At 41.9% G+C, this 25,141-nt stretch overlaps 1 protein-coding gene across 4 annotated transcripts in view; it reads right to left on the reverse strand.

Annotated features, from left to right (window-relative positions):
* Blm (BLM RecQ like helicase) overlaps positions 1–19,848 on the reverse strand; it is an 86,167-nt gene extending 66,319 nt beyond the window's left edge. For 2 of the 4 annotated variants that reach the window (XM_087557457.1, XM_087557453.1), the window contains exon 1: positions 7,792–8,049. In XM_087557457.1, coding sequence (XP_087413583.1) covers positions 7,792–7,814 — 23 coding nt within the window. In that variant the 5' untranslated portion in view covers positions 7,815–8,049. 4 annotated transcript variants of the gene reach the window in all.
* Positions 19,849–25,141: the final 5,293 nt, after the last annotated feature.

Below are 25,141 nucleotides of genomic sequence, written 5' to 3' on the forward strand. Positions count from 1 at the left end.
GGGAAAAGCCACTTTTAATCTGGATCTTTGAGGTTGGAAGATATACCTTGAATCTGAACTAAACCTTCTGCTGGCAGCCTATATAAAGGACATGGAAGACGGAAGCTTGCTCTTTACTTGCTCTCGCTGGCTAGTCCATTTCTTTACTGGCCTTAGAACTTATCAGAACATCTTCATGATTCCAGTGTGTACTAAAAAGATCAAGTGAGATAGCCAGCCAGAAGAACTACTGGGTTCCTGGACCTTCTGTTGGTAGACAGCCATTGGTGGATTAGCTGAACCACAGCTAGTAAATCATTCTAATAAGTCACTTTACATAATACACATGCACGCACGCACGCACGTACGCATGCACATATGGATTAGTTCTCTGAATCCGTTCCTCAAGAGAACCCTGACTAATACACAAAGTCTTATTATATAACCTCGGCTGACCCCAAACTCATGAATTTCCTGTGTCCAGTGCTGGAATTACAGGCAAATGTTCATACCCAGTTTATCATTCTATTTTTATAATACACCTTTGTTTTATACCATATACATATTTGGAGGAAGGATTAATAATATTAGATAGGTCACACTACATTGTTCTAGAAGTCCGTTTCTGAAAATGGTGATATTTAAGTTGAGTCATAATTTTTTTAATTCAGTAACTGGAACTATCTTATTAGCTTCAAAATAACAAATCAGGTCTGCGGAGATAGCTCAGTGGGTAAACTCAATGTGAAGACCTGAGTTTGAAACTAAAATACATGCACAGTGCATATCTGTAATCTTGGTGCTTCTTTAGTAAGCAAAGATAGGAATCTCTGAAAGCTTGAGAGCCAGCTAGCCTAGGACAGAGTGGACCACAATGAAGAGACTGTCTCGATCAAGGTAGAATGCAAAGGCTCACATCTGTCACACGTGCAGTGTGGTAATCTCTCTCTCTCTCTCTCTCTCTCTCTCTCTCTCTCTCTCTCACACACACACACACACACATACACACACACAAACACCCTGGGGGATTCTAAACAATGAATTATTCTTTACCTCTAAGAGTGTTTTTTGTTTTTCTTTTTGGGGAGGGGTGTCCTTTTTCAAATAAATAAAATAATTTTTAGACCTATCAAAATTAGGACTGCCTTCTCTTTCTAGGTCAAATGTTCCTTTCATTCTTTTTGTTGTAACAAGACAGCTATTTCAGAATATCAAGAGGTGGACTGCCAAAATGACTATTCTAAGACACTTGGTACCACCTAACAGTCAGGTGCACACTCTAGCTTTCTGCTAAAAGTAGGTTTCAGTTGTTCCTGAAAACACAGCCAAGCCCTGTGAGCTTCTTACCAGGTGACTTTCCCTGCAGCAAAAGTAGTAAGCCTCCCACATGAGCAAACACCTCACCTGTGACCCGGGAAACAAGGGCCCTCTATAAAACCAAACACTAAGCAAACCATTTCTGGACAGAGGACAGAGGACAGAGACTTTAGACAGGACTCATTAACATTATATGTTCTTTTAAAATATGTATGTAGCATATATATGCAGATTCATACAGACACACACATAGTTTATCTTCTGGAAAAAGTGATGTGAGGGTTAATTATCAACTTGACAAAACCTAGTATCAGTTGGGAAACGAGCCTGCAGGCATGTCTGTGAGAAAACATTGGTCACATGAATTGAAATGGGGAGATACGTCTTAACTATGTGTGGGACGTTCCCCGGGTTGGGATCTAGGGTGGAGAGAGGGAGCTGGGAAGCTGCATACACTCATCCTTCCGCTTTCTGATTGTGGCTGCCTTGATCTCCCTGAAATGACGGACTATATACCCTTTCTCTCCGAAGGTACTTTTGTCAAGGAATTTTAGCATAGCAACAGCAAAAGAAACTAGGACATGACTCGCAACATTCTGTAACTTAAAGTAGCAAAACAGCTGTCCAATGTATTCCTGAATTAGTTATGCTTATCAGAGTCTTAGCCCATTTTTTCCAAGACTCTTCTCATTTACTTTTTTTTATATCTACAGTAAAAATGTAGTCAAGTAATTGTCAGCCTTTTACAAATAGGTTATGTTTCAATAATGTGTTACAGGCAAACTTAACAAAACTGATAGGAAATACAAATAGAATCTACACGTCACATCAAAGGAAAATTCAGGAATTAAAAAGTTATAAAAATATGCTAAAATACCCAAACTATATTTAATCTATATGACAACTATAAGAACATAACAAGAAAATGCAGAAAACTAAAAGTAGACATATAAACAAAGCTAGGGATGTTGTACACCTGCATAATCCTTGAGGCAGGAGGATTACCAAAAAGTTCCTGATTGAAAGGTCCACCTGGATTACAGTGAGGGTGTCTTCACCAATAAACAACACAACCAGGCCTACCTAGGTGACTCTTTCCAGAGAAGCCCACATCTATCCTTGAGTGTATAAAACAACTCTGCTAGTTTTCCTCTCTTTCAATGTCTACACTCAAATCTGTATCAAAAGCTTTTCATAAAACCCACCTTTGCTTTTGTAAAACAAAAGCCTGCTTATTTCATATGGTTGTTATGCAAAAAGTATACATTAAAATTTAAGGTAACTGTTATGTGTAGCAACTTCCTTCAAAAACTTGTCCATCTTGGAGGGAATCTTGTTTTTTAAGACATTGGATGTAAAAGGGGAGGTGAAATAAGAGGCTATTCTAAATGGAAGTAGAACATTCTATCCTAAAAGGATGATTGTTAAACTCAGGAAGTAAACATAAATACTCAATGACTTCAGGAAGTTCCTGAAACTGACCAGTCAGTAGGTCTCTCCTGTAAGCACACACACTCACTCAGATGCATACATGCAGCTGAGACATTCTCATTCAGACCAACTAAGCAGCCTGAAAGGATCACTTCTGAACCTGTTGAAATGTTCTATATACTTCAAATTTCCAGCTTTCATGAGATGTCACCCCTATTGGTATCAGTGTCCTGTAAGTAACCTCTCCCCCATATTCCTGTAAATAACCCCAATACAGTTTACTGATTCACCAAGTGGAAATCATGTGGTATATCAATATTTTGGTCTACTGTCAGTTTTGTCTGAGGAGAATGGACATTTGCTCACATCTAGACAGGAATAGTGTTACACAAGTGCCAAAAAAAGGAGTACAAACAATAAACGACATTAAGTGTTCAATAAAATTACCCTTCATAAATAGCTCTTAATTAGAGTACTTATAGTTGCAATTTAACGTTCACTTCATACTTATTTGTCTTGTTGTTTTCTCACTTAATTGTAAACAGAGACAAATAAGAGTTATTACTAGTTTTCTAACCATTAGAATCTCTGTTTACGGCTCAGCCAATTATGTCTGCTTGTTTTGTCTTGTCTGTCTGTCTATCTATCTACCTTCTGTCTGTCTGTCTGTCTGTCTGCCTGTCAGTCTGTCTGTCTGTCTGTCTATCTATCTATCTATCTATCTATCTATCTATCTATCTATCTACCTACCTACCTACCTACCTACCTACCTACCTGCCTACTTACTATCTACCTACTTATGGGCAGAGTCTGTCTGTCTGTCTGTCTGTCTGCCTGCCTGCCTGCCTATCTAATCTGTCTATCTATGGGCAGGATCTACCTACCTACCTACCTACCTACCTACCCACTTGCCTCCCAACACCTACAGACAGGGTCTCACCACGTAGTCCTGACGAACCTACAGCTTACTATGCAGGCCAGGTTGAACTGAACTCACAGATCTACCTACTTCTTCCTCCAAAGTACTAGGATTAAAGGGGTGCGTCACCATGCTCAGCTCAACCAATATTTATTGAATGGGAATAAGAAATGTTAAAGAATAAAAAAAGATGTCTGAAGATTAAAATTGTGATCAACTATGACTTATCCCAGAAGTGCAAAGCTAGAACAAATTAAGTTCTAATTAACTACTAATTTATCATCCAAACAGTTTAATTAATTAAAAACAAATATAAGCAGATAAGTAAAATAAGACTTTTGTATGTATCAAGATGCAGCATTTATGCAATGAAAAACAAAAATTATGACTATGTGCTCAATGGCTTTACTTACATGCACACTGAACAACACTCAGACCAAGGGGTACAACATTCCCAATACACAGGAGGTTCCCTGTGCCCTTTCTCAGTTGGATCTGTTTTGTTATTTTTATTCTGGCTTGTTTCCTTTTATTAGGTTTTTAAAATGTCATGAATGTTTTGTCTACATATAAGTTTGTATTCAGTTGCATGACTAGTGCCCACAGAGGGCAGAGAGGATGTTGGAGCTCCTGGAAATGGAGCTACAGATTGCTGTGAGCCACCATTTGAGCTTGAGCAGTGGGAATTTAAGCTAAGTTCTCTGTAAGAGCAGTCAGTGCTCTTAACCACTGAGCCATCTCTCAGCCCACTGTTTTGTTTTCTTTTTGAGACAGGATCTCACTATGTAGGTCAGGCTGGCTCGAAACTCCCAATTCTTCTGACTCTAGCTCCTGAGAGCAGGGATTATAGAAGTAACCATTACACTAAGCAACTTGAATTTTCTTGGTTCACGTGTTGTTACCAATACCTTTTTTAAAAAGATGTGATAAGCTCAAACCATTATTCTGTTTTATTTCAAATTGTGTGTGTGTGTGTGTGTGTGTGTGTGTGTGTGTGTGTGTGTGTGTGTATCTGTCTGTCTGTCTGTCAGTCAGTCAATGCAAGATACCCATGGATGCCAGAGTCTTTGAATTACTCTGGAACTAGAGTTACAGGCAGTTGTGAACAACCCAACATGGGTGCTGAGAACAAAACTGATGTACTCTGTAAGAACATTGTATCCTCTCAACCCCTGAGCCACTTCTACAGAGTTAAATCTGCAGAGTTAACTCAGCAGTTACAAGCATTTGCTATTGCAGAGGACTAAGTTTGGGTTTCGACACCAATAAGCTAGTTCCTATCAGCTTCTTCTGGCTTCTACAGGCATCAGGAACACACATGGTGCACAGACATACATGCAGGCAAACTTTCACACATATAAAACTAAATAAACCTTAAAAAAAACAAAACCACCAAACCAGAAGTTATAGCGTAAATATAACTTTACACTAGCAGTAAATCTATTAAAAATAAAGGCAAAAATCAAGACTGTTCTCTCATTTCCATCCTCACACTGGCCACTCTTGTCATGGCAAAAGGAAATAACAGAAGAGATAAGATTAGCCTTGGAGACAACTTGATTATACACTAACACAATTCAAGAAAAACCAGTCATAACAACAGGTAATTAAAACTTCAGAAAAATAAAAGACAATATGAATTCTTAAAAGTCAAATGCATTATCATATAGCAGTAATAACTAACTAGAAAACAGTTTTAAAAAGACATTTAGTTGTACTAATAGTAAAGAGTATTAAACAACTAGCAATTAACCTAACAAAAGACATATATAAATGATAAGAAAATGACCAAATACTATTGGGAAAAATAAAGACTTAGGGAAACATTTCATGCTCCTAAAAGAAAGATCTAGAAATAAAGACAAGAGTTTTCCTTGTAAATTAGTACGAGTTAACAAAATTCTAATTAAAATACTATAAGAATATTTTACAAAACTTGACAAAAAAAAAAAAGAAGAAGAAGCAGCAGCCAAGTCCTGCTTCCCAAGAATATACAGGAAAAGAAAAGTTGCCTGTTTTTGAAGGATTAAGTAAAGGCAACACTGAAACACAAACCCAAGCAACTCTCACTACCTACAGGATTAAAACCCTAGGGTGTGACTTCAAAAGCCTAACACCAAGGCACTGGGCAAGCACAAAGCCCAGTAGGGAAGAATGCAGCTTTTTTCTAGCCCAAGAACAACTTAAAAGACCAGGCATAGCAAAGGCCACACACATGCAAACAAGGCATGGGAAATAAGAACTAGTAAACAGAGACCGAGAGTAAACATTTCAGATCTGAGTATAAGACTACCAGACATCCTATTCTGTCAGAAATAAAAGGCATGTTTGGCAGTATCTGCAAGACACAAAAAATGGAAACTGGACAATAAGCCAAGAGTAAGCAGCATGATGCATATCTATAATTCAGGAGGAGCCTGAAATTGGAAGGTTGAGAGTTCAAGTCCACCCTGGGTTATAGCAAAACCTTGTCTCAACAAATTAAAAAAGAAACTTGGTATCATCAATAAGGAGAACCTGTACTTGCTTTGACAACCAAAAATAATTAAAATCAAGGATACTAACCAGGTATTGTGGTACATGTCTATAATCCTAGTACTTCAAGTTCATGCAAATTCAAGGCCAGCCTCAGCTACAGAGTAAATACAAGCACACTCAGAGCTACATAGCAATATACACCCAATCAGACAGTCTAGGAGTTGGGAGAATGACAGGACTTAGGGTTAATGGCAAGGGGCCATTGGAGTTTCTTTGGGCTTATGAAAATGGGCTAATCTTGATTATGGTGATAAAGGCACGCTTCTGTGCATACTAAAAGCCAATGAGCTATACACGTTAAACTGATTTTATGTGAAATGTTATTTTAATAACAGATAATAAAATAAAGCTGTTATTGCTCCTGCTGGAGAGAGGTGGTTCACAACTTGAACCCCAGCACTTGGGAGGCAGAGGCAGGCTGAGCTCCAAGTTGGCTACACAGAGAAACCCTGCCTAAAAAACAAAACAAAGGGTGCCCCCAAACATGCACATGATTGTGATTGTGATTGTGTGTGTGTGTGTGTCTCAAAACCAATCTCTCACAGACATCAAGGGATAAACTATTTTGACATGCAAATTATTTGACATTTGGCCAATAGGATCAGTACTGCTTCGAGCTGTCTTTCTAAAGTTGTTTATTGCACAAAATTATACAAGACACAGGATTTACTATCACTATTGTTACAGAATGTTCTGTGGGGCAGGCAAGACAGGTCAACAGGTAAAAGCACTTGCTGATCCAGCCTGGTAACTGGAACTAAACCCCTGAAACCTAAGGCAGGAGGAAGCCAACTTCCAACAGGGGTTCTCTGACCTTCACACGTGCACCATGTACCAAAAATAAACAGATGCAATGTTTAGTGCTCAGAGAGTGGCATCATCTCTGTGCCATCAAATGCAGGAAGTTTTTAATTTTATAACACAAGCAATTATCCAATAATTAACACTACCTTTTGAATTCTCCTTCCTTTTAGATACCATCAACTACTGTTACAGTCTGACTTCTAGGTTCTTCATTAAGGAGAATCTTTGCAGCTGTTATTTTACTGAACATAACATCTTAAAGGTTCACTCAAGTAGCATAAGAAAGAATTCCTTTCTCTTTTAAAGCTGAGCAATGTTCTATAATATGTATATACTACATTTTGGTTATGTTTATCTCTTTTTTTTTTTTTTTGGAGCTGGGGACCGAACCCAGGGCCTTGCGCTTGCTAGGCAAGCGCTCTACCACTGAGTCAAATCCCCAACCCTTATGTTTATCTCTTGATGGGCATTTGGATTGCTTCCACTTTTTGGCTACTGTATTAGAATTCTCTAGAGGAACAGAATTTATAAAATGAATATATATATATGTATGTATTTATATATGGGGGTTTATGTAATAACATATATCTGTAACATATGTGCAAATGCATTATATGTAATGCTTATACATTACATACATGTACACACATATATGCATACATTATATGTAATACTAATGTAATGATATATCTGTGTGTGTGTGTATGGGATGTATGTAATGGTCTGCATGTATATATAAAAGGGATTTATGCAATGGTTTACAGGCTGTGGTCCAGTCCAGCTAATCCAACAATGGCTCTTACCAACCAACGGGAGATCCAAACATCCAGTCGTTGTCCAGCCCACGAGGCTGTCTGTCTGGATGTCTTCAGTGCACACTGGACCCTGAAGAAGTAGTCTCTAATGCCAGTGAAGGGATGGACTTGCCAGCGAGACCAAGCAGGTAAAGAGCAAAAGCTTCCTTAGTCCATGTCCTTTACAGGCTGCTAGCAAACAGTTTGGTCCCAATTTAAATTGTATCTTCCCATCTCAAAATTCCAGATCAAAAGTGGATCTTCCTACTGCAAATGATCAAGAAAGAATGTTCTGGGTCGGGCATAGTGGCACACATCTCTAATCACACCACTCAGGAGGCAAAGGCTAGTAGATCTCTGAGTTTGAGGCCAGCCTGGTCTATAAAGCCAGTTAACACCGACTAGGCCAGAGCCCTTAGGATCTCGGGAAACACTGTTACAGACTTGCTCAGAGTGTACTTTACTAGTATCCAAGGCTCCCTCCAATCCAATGTAACTAACAAGTAAATTAACCATCACAGGGCTAAGGAGATGGCTCAGCTGTTAAGAGCACGTATTGCTCTACAGAGGACCTGACTTTGGTTCCTAGGACCCAAGTGGTGGGTCACAACCATTTATAACAGGAGTTCAAGGATTCTGATCCTCGTTAGGCACCAGGCACATGTACATGGTGCACATACATACATTCAGACACAGAAAATAAATACATTTAATAGGTTTTTAAAATAAATTAACTGTTACACTGGAAGTCTTGATTTCAACCATCTTGGATACATTCCAGAAATGGATTTATTAAATGGCAATTCTCTTTTTATCATTTGAGCAGCTATCATACTGTCACACTACTGTCCTCTGGAACGCTGTTTTCACTCTGCTACCAATAATTAACAAGGCTTCCAAATTTTCAGCATCCTTAGCAACACTTGCTGCTCTTTAGCTTTTCCTTCCTCCTTCCCCTCCTCCTCCTCCCCCTTCCCTCCTGTAAAACGATAGCCACTCTGATGGATATGAGGTTATCTCACCTGGTTTTTATTTGCATTTCTCTAACAATTTACCAAAATGAGCACTCTCTTCATGTGTTTACTGACCATTGTGCATCCTCTCTGGAATTCTCTATTCAAATCCTTTGCCCGTGCTGTGCTTTGTTTTGATACTAGAAAGAAACCTGGGGCCTTTCAAAGAGTGTAACCGCTAAGTTAAATTCTCAACCCTCCCATGCCCTTTCAAACTGATCTAGTAGTTATTCATTTTTGGAACTTATACATTTGATTTACATTATCAAATGAGTAATTTTCTGTTGTGACAGAGTACCTGAAACTGGGAAACCTATAAAAGAAAGGTTGGTTTTAGCTTATAATCACGAGAAGCAGGAAGTCAAGAGAAGCAGGAAGTCAAAGTCCACCGCTCTAGTGTCTGCTGGCCCTCAGGATAGAAAGGGGCTCATGCAGAAAAGAGAAAATGCAGCAGACACATTCCCATGAGAAAGACCTTCATGAGTCATGAGGTCTCTCTTGTCATAATCCTGACACTCCCAGCTAGCTCCCACCTCTCAACTTCCTTTTTAAAGATTTTAAAAGTTTGTGTGCGAGGGTTGGGGATTTAGCTCAGTGGTAGAGCGCTTGCCTAGGAAGCGCAAGGCCCTGGGTTCGGTCCCCAGCTCCGGGGGGGGGGGGGGGGGGGGGTTTGTGTGCATATGAGTATTTTGTCTGCAAGAAAGTCTGCACCATGTTCATCCTTGGTGCCCCAAGAAAGCAGAAAAGGGCAACAGATTCTCTGGAACTGGAGTTACAGGTTGTTGTAAGCCACCATGTAGGTGCTGAGAACTGAATCCCAGTCCAAGGGGGAAGTCAGAGCTTTCAACCACTGAGCCATCTCTCCAGCCCCTATGTGAACTCTTAGGGGACACTCAAATCATAGTTGTCAGCATATAATTGTTCATAGCGCCTTTATAAAACGCATTTTATTCCTTTGTCCCACCTAACCTTTTCACTTTTTATCTTGTGACAGGTGTTATTAAATTATTCAGGCTTATTTGAAACTTACTCTATAGCCCAGGTTGGCCTTGAACCTACAATTTTCCTATATCAACGTCCTGTGTGGCCTAAATTATAGGTCTGTACTATCAATAAAGAATAACTTCTATAATCAGTTATGATAGTCCCTTAGTTATCTGAATTTCCTTTCTTTCTGTGGGGTTTCAATGAGAATGGGCCCCATAGAATCATATACTTGCACTCTTGGCCCACAGTTGGTAGAACTGTTTGCGAAAAATTAGGAGGTATAACCTTGGAGAGATGTGGCCTTGTTGGAAATGTGTCACTGGTTTTGATATTTCAAAAGCCCATACCATTATCTTTCTCTCCCTCTCCCTCTCTTTCCCTCTGCTTCCAACTTGTAGATGAAAGCTCCCGCTACTGCTTCAGTCCACGCCTGTCTGCTTACCTGCTGCCATGCTTCCTGCCATGACGGTCCTGCTCTCTAGCACCCCTGGAACCATGAGCCCCCAAACTAAATGCTTCCTTTAACAAGCTGCCTTGGCTGTGGTGTTTTGTCATGGCAATAGAAACATAACTAAGACACTTTCCTAGTACCTCCAGTTAAAAGACTGTCAGCTTAAAAAAAAATATCTTTCCAGGAGCCCGTGGGGATAATTCAGTGGTTAAAGGTACTTGTCACAGAGTCTGATGACCTTAGATTCTTAGAACCAACACGGTAGAGGGAACTACTTCAAGTTGTTCTCTGACCTCCACATCTTTTCAAAGAAATGACTCTTGGTCTTGTCTATTTCTTAACTGCTTTTTTTCCTATATTTCATTAGTCTCTGATGTGATCTTGATTACCTCCTTCCTTCTGCCAGTTATAGATTAAGGTGCTGGGAGAACAGGTGGACGGCACCAGACCTGGTTTCATGGCTTTGTTTTTTGTTTGTTCTATGTGAACTTTAGAATCATTGTAGCACCAGAAAGAAAACCTTGCAGCTATTTTAAATGAGGCTACACTAAATGTGTGTGTTAAGTTATGTAAACTCCATGCTCTCTGGGTGTTAGGTTACTCTGTCCTGGGAAAGGTACCTTGCGACTTTTGTAACATTTAGCTGTTTTAAAGATGTCTTCATTTACATTTGAAATCCCTTTGTTTTCAGTATGAGACTATCCCCTTTCCTATACAGTCTTCTTTGTTAGACACCGGGTTTGTGTGTTGAATGCATACGGCTGTCTTACTAAACTCTGTCTTCTGCATTTGCTGCTGTGAAGACAGTCTCACACAGTCCAGATTGGCCTCAAACTCACCATGTAGCTGAGAATGACTGTAGCCCTGTGTTTGCTATTTTGTGGGTTCTTCTTTTTCTCACCCTTTCAACCCCCTAACACTAGATAAGAGAAAAAAGGATAGAGAACAAAGGAAAGAGACCCCTGAACAATGTCAGAGGTCAGAGAGGGGCGACATTATCATTAGACTACTTCCTGCTGATCAGGGGCAATGAGTTACTCAGGCAAGTTTGAGCTTCACTCTCTGTACAGCTACTTTCTTCTTTGAGGACCACTACCTAATAAACTGCAACTATCCACCAACCACCAGCTCACCCACCTCTCAGTCCCTAACATTCACCCCCTCTTAAACGTCCCCAGAATTCCAGACATCGCACAACCAAAGAAACTATCTGCAGCTGGCAAAGCCACAGAGCACGAGGCAAAGCATGCTCAGCTGCTGTGGGCACTCTGAAGCAGCCCCACCTCCCCACATATGGAACTAAACAGAAAACATATTCTTATATTTCTGTGTTTTTGAAAGAAACCAAAACTCCAAAATTGTCACTACAGATGACTTGAATCCAATTCTCAGGCAGTCACCTCTGAGTGCGGGGTTATAGGCATATACTGCTGGGCTGGGCTAAATTATTTTTCATTTTGGTTAGATTGTTTTTATGTGTTCTAGATACCTCCATATCATCTGCAGGTTAAGGACACTAGTACTTTTTTTATTTTCCAAGCCTCGTGCCTTGAATAATTTCTCTTACCTGATTTCACTGTCTTAAGTCTTCAATACAATATTAAATAACTGGAGTTGGTGGGGAATTGAGGCAGGTAGAGCAGGAATTCAAGGCAAGCTTTAGCTATGTAAAGAATTCAAGGTCAACCTGGGGTGTGTGAGATCCTGTCTCAAAAACCTGAAAGTGCTGGGCATCGTGGCTAATGCCCTGGCAGCTGAATGAGGATGACTCCTGTCAGGTTAAGGTCTACTCTGGCTACACAGTGAGTTCCAGGCGGTCTGGATTATCACTTAAGACCCTGTCTGTTTAAAAAGAAAGAAAAAAAAGGGGGTGAGGAAAGAAGAGAGGGAAGGAGAAGAACAAAGAGTGTTCTGAGCATTTATAGCAGTAAAGCACTCCAGTTTCATACAGACAACCCCTAAGTACAGATCAACTTTTCTTGCCCTACATCTTTATCCTGACAGTGAGCACTTCAATCCAGTACAACAGAAAACACACAGGCTAATCCTCATTCATAGATGTAGGTGTGAAGGAAGTTTAGCTACTTATAAGACCAGATTCTGTTGTTTTAGGAATGCAAGGCTAGTTCACCATTAGAAAATCAACTAAGATAACTCACCACAATACTAGATTATAACAAAACAAAACAACAAACACTATGGCCACTTCCTCAAGATCCACAGAATAACATATGATAAAAATCCATTCACAAAGAATGGAAGGAAATCCCCATCCTGACAGAAGGGACGTACATTGGAACAAACTGGTATGTACATTGGAACAAACTGGTCTACAATACGCTAGGAAGGCTTATTCTCAGTGAGACAGTGCGAGCTCCACTAGAGCTACTTTCACAGGGCATGCATTACAACTCGAAGCCAAAGTGCGAAAGCAAATGAAAGGTACCTGGGGAGAGAGAAGAAAAGTCACCAACATTTGCAAATTGTATGGTTGTGTGTGCAGCACCAAAACCAATCTTCAAATTAAACCATGAAAATGCTAAAACAAGAATAAGGTCCCATACTCTGCTCACACACAGAGGTCTACACCTTAATCTTTTCAAGGTGTGACTGTCTGCTCATGTGGTATCCGGTCATGTGAGAACTACTGCTGCTGGTGGATTATCCTAAAACAGAATAACCACTGGCTGGTATCGACACGCCCCTTTAACCTCAGCGCTTGGGGAGTGGAGGCAGGTGAATCTCTGAGTTGAGACTAGCCTTCTCTACAGAGTGAGTTCTAGGACAGCCAGGGCTACCCAGTAAAACCCTCTCGGAAAAACAAAAACAGTACAGAAATAAAAACAAACAACAAAAAACCCAGAATGACTAAAACATTTATGTTAGTGACTTTTTTTTTTTTTTTTTTTTGGTTCTTTTTTTTCGGAGCTGGGGACTGAACCCAGGGCCTTGCGCTTCCTAGGTAAGCGCTCTACCACTGAGCTAAATCCCCAGCCCCATGTTAGTGACTTTTTATTCGATCTAATTTTGGTTAGTGGTTTTATAAACTCGTGAGTTTCTTTTTTAAAAATATTTGCTTGTTTTATGTGTATGAGTGATCTGCCCACAGGTACTTATGCGCACCACATGTATGCAGGGTGCCCATGGAGGTCAGAAGAGGACATCAGATCCCCTGGAATTGGAGTAACATGCTGGAAGCCGTGGGGTCTCACTACACAGCCCTGGCTGGCCTAGAACTCATCATGTCAACCAAGTTGGTGAGAAATTCACCGACACTTTCCTGCCCTGCTTCCCAAGTACTAGGTTTAAAGGTGTGCCTAACCACATCTGGCCCCAAAATAACTGAAGACTTAATTTTGAAATCTTATTTTAAGAAGTTTGCCAAACATATCTGAGGCATTAGGTCTTTAGGGTGAAAAATTAAGGTGAGAAGAAAAAACAGAAAAACCCCAAACTTTCCTGGGCTGTGCTAGCGGAGCCAATGTAACCCCAAGTGTACTTTTAAGTGAGAGAGAAAACTCTGGTGGCAGACCAGATAGCTGACGACTTGAGAAGGAGTCCACCCAAGACTGTTGGCTTTGATAATGAAAGAAATCTCAAGCTAGGGACATGGTCATCTGCAAGCAGCTGACAAGGGCAATAGCATATTTCCCTAGAGCCTGTAGGGACAAACGCAGCTCTGAAAACCCCTTAAACCCTCTTCCAGGTAAGTCCACCAGACTTCAGAAGACTGAGCTATTAGATAATGCTGTCACTTAAGCAACCAAGTTGTAGTGATTTGGTACAGCAGCTTTATGAAGGACTGCTAGAAAAGACATCAGTAGAAAACATCCTTTTTACATGTTACTGATGGACAACTAGAAAATAAAGAACAAAACACTTACTTACAGTGACATCAACATTTAAGTACCCTCCAAAAATATCTGTCAAACTATGGTCATATAAATTCAAGAAATGGTTAGGCTATTTTTTAAAAAATTAAAGAACAGCCAAGTGAGCCACATTAGTGACAGGAAAACAATATTCTCAAGATGCCAAGATCCCAAACTGATCTATGACAATAAAATTCCAATCAAATTCTCAGTTTTCTCTTTCTGGAGGAACTTAACAGTGGATCTGTATGAATACTGGGCTGTATCAATGTGGCATTGTGCGGAGGATAGAGGACAATCTTCAGTTTCTGGCACCTTGCCTTTCCACCTTACTTGGGACAGGTTTTCTCCACCACTGTGTAAGCTAGACTAGCTGGCTTACAAGCTTCTAGAGACCCTCCTCTTCCGCCTCCCACTTCCCAGGACTGCACTACTGGTTTCGTGGGTCTGGGAACCCAAACCCAGGCTGTCAGCCTTGTAGAATGACAAGCACTTGTATCAACCCCCTGGGTATAAAATTATAATAGATATAAAATGGCAAAAATAGCCAACGTGCTCTTGAAAAAAACAATACAAGGTGAGATTTGCTCTGCAGAATAGAGACATAAAAACTTTAGCCACACAATGAAACTGACTCAGAAAACAAGCATGAGCCCACACACGATCTACAATGGCAGTACGGTTAAGCACTCAGTGAGAACAGTCAGTTTGGTTACTGGTGCTGAGAACTGGGGTTCCTGAGGCAGAGGTATTTACATCTACACTCGGTGTAGCCCTGCTGGTAGACTGCTTGCCCAGCATGCACACAGCCCTGTGTTCAACCAGTGCACACCTGTAGCCTCAGGGCTTGAGAAATAGAGGCAGGAAGATAAAATGTTCAGTTATTCTTGACTGTCTGGCAAGTTTGAGGAAAGCCTAGGACATATAATACCCTGTTTGCAGTGCACGCGCACACACACATGTTAAAAATTTTTAATTTGTAAAACTCATCCAAATGAAAGAAAAAACCCAAAATGACCTAAGTATTAAAGACAAATAATAAAGTCTCTAGGATATAATTACAAAAATAACTTTAAAACCTGCAAGAGGGGCTGGAGAGATGGCTCAGTGGTTAAGAGCACTGACTGCTCTTCCAAAGGTCCTGAGTTCAAATCCCAGTAATCACATGGTGGCTCACAACCATCTGATATGAGATCAGATACCCTCTTCTGGTGTATCTGAAGACAGCTACAGTGTACTTATAAAATAAATAAATAAATCTTTAAAAAAAACCTCCAAGAGACTTATTAAATGAAGTAACAACAGACCTCGAAAGCTAGACACAGGGGCACATTCCTGTAACCCAGCACTTGCGCAGGAAGAATGCTGGTGCATAACAAGTTACAAGCTAGCCTAGGCTATAGAGTTAAGACCTTGCATCAAAAAACAAAGAGATGAGGGTTGGGGATTTAGCTCAGTGGTAGAGCACCTGCCTAGCAAGCACAAGGCCCTGGGTTCAGTCCCCAGCTCCGAAAAAAAGAAAAAAGAGAAAAAAACAACAAAAAAACCCCAAAGAGATGGGTGGTACATATACACGACGGCATATTAGCCTTTAAAAAGAGCAATCCTACAGCAAGCAATACAGACGAACCTTGAACACATTCTACTAAGCAAAATAGCCAGTTACTTAAGGACAAGTACCACGTAAGCCCAGTTACAGTGCGGTCAAGTTGCCGTATGTAGGGAAATGAGCAAATCCTATTTGATTAGCTTTATGAATGGAGGACGAGGGTGTCTGGAGATCTGCAGTGCAGTGCAGCACTCCCCCTATACTGTATTATTCATCAGAGAAATTGGAAAGAGCAAGCAGAGGTCAAGACCAGCCTGGGCTATGCAGTGAGACCGGCTCCAAACAACCAGTCCATTCAGACAGTAGGTGTCAGGTGTGCCTCTCACAATGAAATAAAAACTGCTACAATCAGATAGCGCGATATTTTAATTTATTAATAAAATGTATCTTAAGGTATGAAAATCAAGGCTAAACAGATGACACAGTGGCTAAGAGCTCTTTCTATTCTTCCAGAGGACACAGGTTTGATCCCCAGCACCGACGTTACAGCTCACTGCCATTTCTAACTCTAGTTCCAGGTAATTTGATGCCCTATTCTGACCCCTAAGGACACCAGGCACACATGAGGTACACAGACATGCATGCTGGCAAAACACCCGCAAACGTAAACTACATTTTCTAGAAAATTGCACAAAAGGGGCTAGAGAGATGATCCAGAGGTAAAGAAAACATATTGCCCTTGTAGAGGACCCAGCCCCAACAAGAAGGCGGTTCACAGCCATCCAGAGCTCCAGTTCCAGGTGACCTCTGTGGGCACCAAGCGTGAATGGGGTACACACACACATACAGGTGAGACACTCGTGAAATACAATGATTAAATGTAATAAACTATGGCATACAGTTAAAATGTATCACTTATATAACTATTGTGAATAATGTAATTTTAAGGCATATCTCAAAGAGCAAGAGTACTTTCGAGTTCTTGTGGAGGCCAGAAGTCAACAGTAGGTGTCCTCTCACTGAACCTGGGAGATATATATATATATCCCCATTTTTCTTTTTTTTTTTTTTTTCCGGAGCTGGGGACCGAACCCAGGTCCTTGCGCTTGCTAGGCAAGTGCTCTACCACTGAGCTAAATCCCCACCGCCCCCCATTTTTCAGTACTTGAGATTATACCAGAACCCAGTGCATGCCAGGCCCACACCCTACCACTGAGTTATATCCTGGTCCTAAAATATCTCTTCAGCTCAGGCTGGACCTAGCTACATGTATGCATGTTTACATGCTATGTGTGTGCAGTCACATAGTAAAGCCAATTTGGCTAGACTGGCTGACCAGCAAGCTCCTGGCTTGTGCCTGATAAGATTAGAGTTTTATGCCACTGAACTGGCTTTTCTTTGTGGGTTCCGAAACACTGGTCTTCCTGCTTGTGAGGTAAAGTACTTTACAACTGAGCCACCTCTTTAGCCCAGATGCATCTTAGAAACATTGTCAACTACCAGACTGTAATTCAGCTGTGGTAAAACACTTGCCTGCCATGCACCAGGCCGTGGGTTCCATTCCAAGCACCACACAAGCAAAAAAGACAAAAAGAAAAAGAAAATCAACAAAACACACAAAGAGCTGGTGTGGTGACATAAAACTACAACCCCCAGCACACAGGAGGCTGAAGCAAGAGAGCCAGGTCACGGCCAGCCTGAGCCACATAGTAAAGTCTCAAAAACCAGGAGCTGAGGGTACCGTTCAGTCAGAGTGCTTGTATGCTATGTAGAAAACTACACTAAAAACTCTCAGCCACTCAAGTATGGCATGTTGTAAACAATTACCTAAGAAAATCTATATAGCTTATGTTATAACTAAAATGTGGTAAAAAAAAAAAAAAAACTTGTGGAAAAAAAAATAGGACCATTCGGTTGGCTTGGGCAGAAGGAGTGCCTGCCAAGCCTGATAACCTGAGTTGAATCCCTAGGCCCCATATGGTGGGAGGGAATTGCAAGTTGTTCTCTGACCCCAACAAGCTCATGCACAAATAAATACGGTTAAAATTTTGTAATGAGTCAGGCAGTAGTGGTGCACACCTTTAATCTCAGCACTCAGGAAGCTGAAACAGGCAGATCTCAAGTTCAAGGCCAGCCTGGTCCACAGAGTAAATTCCAGGATAGCCAGAGCTACACAGAGAAATCTTGACCAGAAACCATCCCCTAATCGTCATCATCATCACCACCACCATCATCATCACCATTGTCATCATCAGTGACAGAAAGACAATATTATAAATGTGATGAGCATTTAAATGCTTGTTTTGGGTGTTGGAGACCAGGTCTCATACAGTCTAGACTGGTCTCAAATTCACTTTCAAGCCCTGATCCTTCCGTCCCCACCCTCCATGTGTGTGGATGGTAGGCTTGTACTGGCAGGTAGCTAGTTTCTGTTTCTGAGCCAGCCTTTCTAAGGCTGCTCTTAACTTTCTATTCTCCTGTCTTACTCAAAGTGCTGGGGCTATAGGTACAACCCACCATTCCTGGTGGCAGCTGATCTTGTTCTACAGGTAGCCAAGATACTCAGAGGCTTTTAGGCGCTAGACTGTACAGGTAATTTCTCAATTACTTTGGGCCTGGTAAGACAAAAAAGGCCTGGGAATATGGTTCTTGTCAGTAAAGTGCCTATACTACGAACATGAGGACCTGATTTCAGATCTCCAGAACCCACTTAGAAAGTCAGGTGTGGTGATGTGCATCTATATGCCAGCCCTGGGAGGCTGGCTAGTTTAGTCAGTAAGTGAGACTGCCCCAAACACTAAGATAGGAGACAATTGCAGAAGGTACCTCTGGTCTTCTTACACACACACACTTGCACAGACATGAACAAGGACACACTCATATCTCCATTCCCCACAAAAGACAAAAGGTAAAAATATAGAAAATAGAGCATGCCTCTCAATCAAGTTTAAGATGTTACATTCTGTCTGACAGTGGCAGCCTATGCCTTTAATCCCAGCACTCAGGAGGCAGAGGCAGTCGAACCTGAGTTTGAGATCAACCTGGTCTACAGTCCAAGTTCCCCGGCAGCCAGGGCTACACAGAAAATTCCGTGCTATTCTCTTTTAAAGGTACACGTTTCAGAATATATACATTTTAAATAAAAGGGTTGGTGACATGGGTCTGTAACTCTTAACACTTGAGAGGCTGAGGCTGAAAAGATAAGAGTACAAAATCACCCTCAGCTCCACAAGTTTGAGCCCAGCCTGGACTACAAGAGACAAAACAAACAAACTGGCACTAATTCCCTATCTTGGGAACCTAAAAATCCCATTTTATCCAAAGAAAATTTAAAATGACTTTCAAACAGAAGAGTAGTCAGGCTAATAAAATGTTGATTCGACCTGGTGTGTCAACTCAGCACTGGATGATGGCTGAGGCAAGAAGATCCTTTCAAAGTCCACTACAGATTCAATTAAATGCATTACTCCCCGGGCGTCTGCCTCTCCCCTGCTCCACCTTGTCATCTCTCAGTCTTTCCCACCCCTGCCCCTTTCTGGGCAGATGGCAGGTGGAAGGCCGGTTCATCTCAATCACACAGTGACCTATGACAGTTAGAGGGACTGGGAGAGCCTGGGGCAGGGAGATATGCTTCGGAGCTGGGTAGGTCTTCTTCAGATCTTATCTGGCATCCAAGCTCACATGCCCTTTCGGCAAACGAGGTCTGAGCTACGGCCTCTCCCGGCAAAAAACGGGGCACTTTCACCTCTTCTAGAGTCTCGAAAGCAGGTATTGCTTTTAGGAGTCGTTGCAGCATTACACAAACTACGAGACGCAGATGAGATTAATCCTCGCGTGTGACAGACAGTAAGCAAGGTCCTAGACCTTAAGGAATATGTGGACAGTGAGACTCAAGCCTCGGCCGCCTAACGTGGTCTTTTCTGGGGCTCCGGGTCTCTACTTCTGTCTGGGCTTCTCTCCACAAGCAAGGATTGGAGGAACTGAGGCAGATGACTGGGGAAATGGCCGAGGTCTCGGGGTCTGGGCCTGGCCGGGCCGGGTGTAGCCGGTTACTCAGGGGAGCTACTACAGCCCTGCGTGCGCGAAACTCACCTCACCCAGGATCACGCCGCGCCGGGGTAAACCACAATCCAAATTCCGCGCGGGGACTCGGCCCTCCTGCGCCCCGCGCCGTACGCTTCGCGCCGCAAGAAGGATTATTCTGATTGGATGAGCCTTGAAGGATCCAACCAACACGGGGGCCTCTGGCTCCTGGCCCCGCCCTCTAGAGTAGCTGGGGCCGTATCAACCGAGCACGTAATGCCAAAGTCCAATCAGAATGCAACTAACGGGTCAGGTGACTATGGCAAACTACTTGGCTTCCGGCGTAGTAAGATTTTGTTTTGCTTTTTTTTTTCTAGTGTAGGGAAAGGCACCTGAAGCCCATGGCATGATAGAAATTTTTTAGTGTTTGAAGACAGCTGAGACGTGCCAGTTCCGGTAAATCAGGCGAAGCGTCTGTGGACTCCTTTTTTTTAGATCTCTTCTTGTGAAACTTCGGCGGTCTTCCATTGTTGACTGTCATTAATGGGGTCGCAAACTCAGATGCTTCAGCGGACATACACAATGCCTGAGTGTGAAGCTTTACTTCTAGTGGATAGTTGCCACCATGAATGCGGCCCTGTGATGCCTGATCTTCTATTTTTGTAATTTTTAGTTTTTTTCAGACGATACATTACATAGCCCAGGTTGGCCTCAAATGTCCACGCTATTTGTGTAGGAGAAGCTGACTTTGAACTCCCTATCCACACCTCCCAAATACGAGGATTACATGTTCCACAATAGTGAACTCTTGTTAATTCTTTTTCTCTTCCTACCCTGTCTTCTGTCTTTTACCCTCTTTTAAGAAGGGATAAATTCAAACTGTTACAGCAATGTGGAAAACAGTACAGAGGATTCCAAAGATACTAAAAATCATCGCATGACCCAGACATATCACCTCTGGCATGTACCCAAAGAAAATTAATAAATAACTTTTTTTTCCTTTTTTTTTTCGGAGCTCGGGACCGAACCCAGGGCCTTGCGCTTGTTAGGCAAGCGCTCTACCACTGAGCTAAATCCCCAACCCATAAATAACTTTCTTAAGCTATCTGCCTTCCCTTATTCATTGCGGCATAACCCACAATAGCCAAGATATGAAAATAAGCTGTCAGGGGAAAGAGTGGAAATCCACAATAGAATAGTAATCAGCCCAATAAAAGAACCAGATCTTACCATTTGCTACAATATGGATGAGCTTGAGGGACATTATGCTAAGTGAAACAAGCCAGACACAGAAAATTATTATTGCATGATCTTTTATGTGGGAGCTTTATAAATATTCATATCTACAGAAAACTGGTAGAGATGTGGTTTAAAGGACACCTAAGGTGAAAATATCCAGAGATACAATATACAATATGCAAGTCCTATATATTGCATTTGTGCTAAATTATTACGATTTACAAAAACTGAGGAAGGATAGCCACAGATGATGACTAAATTCATTTGTTTCATTATTGTAACTTTTTTACTATCTATGTGTCTGCATTTGCAGGCATCATGTGGACAAATTGATACAATGTTTTAAAAGCAAGGTCTCTTTCTGTAACCCTGGCTAGTCTGTTACTTAATTATATAGACCAAGATGGCCTCAAACTCAGAGATATCTGCCTGCCTCTGCCTGCCTCTGCCTCCTGAGTGCTGGGAAGTCCAGGCATGCCTTGAAATTTCTTCCTTCCTTCCTTTCTTTCTCTTTCTTTTTCCTTTCCTTTTCAATTTCTTCTCTCTCTCTCTCTCTCTCTCTCTCTCTCTCTCTCTCTCTCTCTCTCTCTCTCTCTCTCTCTCTCTTCCTTTCTTTCTTCCTGAGACAGGGTTTCTTTATGTAGCCCTGGCTGTCCTGAAATTCACTCTGTAGATCAGGCTTGTTTCAAACTGAAATCTGCTTGCCTCTGCCTCCCAAGTGCTGGCCTTAAAGATGTGTAACACTACTGTCCAGCTCTGCATTGAAATTTCAATGTTCTTGCCTTCCGAGGAGCAGGCCTGCAGCACCAGACCCCAATAACTAAGCAGTTTTTAAATAGCAAATGGAAAAGCATACAGAATGGAAGTAAGGAAAAAATTATGAACAATCTACCAAAAAAGATTAGAACCAACAACCCTGGGACTCAAGTGGTAGCACCCAGGCAGTAAGTGTGACACTCATAACTTCCTGAAAGGACGCTCGGCTGAAGGCCTGCATGTCACATTCTCCTCTTTCCACTCATCTCCACTGCTCTTCAACTCTGTCCCTAGTCAAGTCACTGTGCTAGATGGGCTCTGAAGCACTACAGTTCATCCCAGCTCAGTCTGTCGAGAGGGACAATACAAAAGTTAATATTCACAGTAGCAATACAAGTTAGCTGTGGCGGTGCATGCTTATAACTGAAACACTAAGGAGGTGGAGACAGGAGGATCCCCAGTTTGAGGTCAACCTGAAGTACATAGTCAGACCCTGTCTCAAAGCAGAACAGTAATAACCAATGTCATGAACATGCTAGCACAGGTGATGCTAACATAGCGGTATGCATGTACAGATGTGGAAGACCAGGAAAGACTGCAGAGAAGCTGCCCTGAAATTTGAGCGTAAGCAAAGGGCCAGCATGCTTCCATTTTTAGGCTTTTAAGCCTAAATTGGTCCTGCACTGCCTGTTCTAGGAATGGCAATCACGGCTTTGTTTCTGGAGGTCATTATAACTAGCTCATTATGTGTATGTTCTGCTCCTGAAACACTGAGTATTTTGCCCACCAAACTCCTCTTTTGGATGCCCCTGAGCTATAAAACCCTGTCTTCCTCACATCCAGGGATGCTCTCTAAAATCTCAACTTATGGTGAGACAGCCAGCTGGCCAGTCGAGGGTGCACCTCTAAAATAAATCATGCTTCTATTAGACAGTTGTAGATCCGGTCTTTCTCCTCATAATTTTCAGCCTTAACAGTAAGTAAGTCCAGGAAAACAGAGGAGGGATACAGTACACAGATAAAGCTCTGGATTCCATGTCCAGCATAGCCTCCTCACGCCTTCCTCAAAACTCAGCAAGATAGAAAGACAATTTGATGAAGTGCAAGAAAATAGAGGTGCAAAGCCAGACCCTGTCTCAACACAAAATGGTAAGAATCGAAGCCACGAACATGCTAACTCAGGTCTTGGTGTCAGCAGATACTTTACATCTGCATATACATTATCCTATCTACATTTGCAAGACACACCTACATATGCATGATCATATCTACATATGCAGGATCACATCTGCGTTTACCTGATAAACCTCTGGTGAAAGGAAAGGGGACCTTATCTGAGTTTGGATCCCCTCTTGAGGTAAGTGGAAATTGTTGGGAGGACTTTGTGAGAGAAAGAGTGGGTGCCTGGTAATGTCATGTGCCTCAGAGACCGAGAAAAAGGAGGGCAGGGTTCTACATCCGAATATTCCATGGTTTTAACCAACCTTGCACATTTTTCTTTCCTTTTTTTTTTTTGTCTATGTAGTCCTGGCTAACCTCGAACTCAGAGTTATGCCTATCTTTGTCTCATAGGTGCTAGGAATGAAGGCATGCACCACCACAACCAGACTGAATTTACTTTTTATTTTATTTTATTTTATTTTATTTTTAATTAAAGCAGCACTTGCAGCTGGATATGGCCTGTCATACCTGTACTCCCAGAATTGAGAGTCTGAGGTAGGAGAATTGCCACAAGTTTGAGACCAGCTTGGTCTACAGAGTGCAGCCATGTCTTAAAATAAAACAATGACAGGAAAGCCTCTAACTGTCCATCTTTTGTTAGGTATTGTAATTTAGAGATGATTTCAATTATACTGTGGGCCTTGGAGTATAGTTCAAAGGTAGAGAGTACTTGCCTTGAATGCTCAAAATCCCCTGTATTGGGGATGGGCACACACCCATATTGTATAATCTAACAAGAAGACATATTGTGGGCTATCTACCAGAGAAGGATGCTTAATCGTGGGCTTACACCAATAGACTGTCTTTATTAGCTGGCTGGCAACCACACCAGGAATTCAGGATCCCAGTATAGCCCCAAGGCTTTCTCAGGGTGAACTTTTAAGCACAAAAACCATGTCTGGGTGGACATATTTCAGTTAGCCAAAGCAGCCAGAAGCAGAACTACAGAAACCAAAAGGCAAGGCTAATTCATTTAGAGACTTTCCCAGAACTACAGACATTGATGGGTTAGGCCTTTGTTCTCTATTTTGGCAGGTGCTGTCTGCGTGCTGAGTTTTACGGCCTGAATGGTGCCTCCATCATGGAGAGGGGCAGGCTAAGGGCTGGGCCTGTTATGAAATGGATATCTTGGTTAATGCTACTGTTGTCAGGAACTCCTAAGGGAATAGGGAGTGTTTGTCAAGCCTTGCATTGTGAGTGGTGTGTATAAAGGCTGTGATATTCATTTACACTTTGTGCATCCATGAGGCAAAACTTTTTTTTACCTTGGAGGAGACAATTTTTAGGTAATGGTAAAGAACTTTTACCTCATAAATGTGAAAATGAAAATATTTGTTGACCAAAGCCTCTTACGATAAGATGGTCACCAGAAGTTGACTGAGTGTGAAGATCTCTGGGCCTGTCTTTAACAGGTACGTTGACTAAGAAATCGAAGGCCACCATGCTCACTGAACTTCACCCCATTTGGTGACTGGTAGTATCACCCCATGAGCCATAGGTGCCAAGTGCTGTTCAGTTTACCCCAAAGTGCTGCATTGCCCAGGGTAGACTTCACCAAGCATCATCTGCCCAGGAACCAAACAGTGAAGACCACTCCTCCAGGTGGACTACACACTGGCCTTTTGTTTGGTTAAGAGGGTCCTGTTAGGTGGCCCCTCCTGCCTCAGCCTCTAAGTACTGGAATTACAGGTGTGGGCAGTCACATCTGCTTTTTATCTGCAGTGTTAGAGACTAGATCCAGAGCCACATACATGCTAGGCAAGAGCTCGACCAGCTGAGCTCCATTCCCAGTCTACCGTGTTGACTTAAGGAGTCCTCCATAATTATGCCAAGCTTTGGGGTTGGGGATTTAACTCAGTAGTAGAGTGCTTGCCCAGCAAGCACAAGGCCCTGGGTTCAGTCCCCAGCTCCGAAAAAAAGAAAAGAAAAGAAAAAAAAAACTATGCCAAGCTTGTGGGGTACAGTTTTCATGACCTAAAGTTTAGTTGGCCATTAAGAATAGAGGGTCCCGGGGTTGGGGATTTAGCTCAGTGGTAGAGCGCTTGCCTAGGAAGCGCAAGGCCCTGGGTTCAGTCCCCAGCTCCGAAAAAAAGAACCAAAAAAAAAAAAAAAAAAAAAAAAAAAGAATAGAGGGTCCCACGCTCAGGGATCATGAGAGCCCTTATTTCCTGGAAATCCTCCAACATAGAGCTAGCTGCTGGTCATTTTAAGAATGTACAGTATGGGGCTGGAGAGATGGCTCAGTGGT

Source organism: Rattus norvegicus, chromosome 1 (genome assembly GCF_021556685.1).
Source record: "Rattus norvegicus strain SHRSP/BbbUtx chromosome 1, alternate assembly SHRSP_T2T, whole genome shotgun sequence".
In the NCBI taxonomy this organism is placed as follows: Eukaryota; Metazoa; Chordata; class Mammalia; order Rodentia; family Muridae; genus Rattus; species Rattus norvegicus.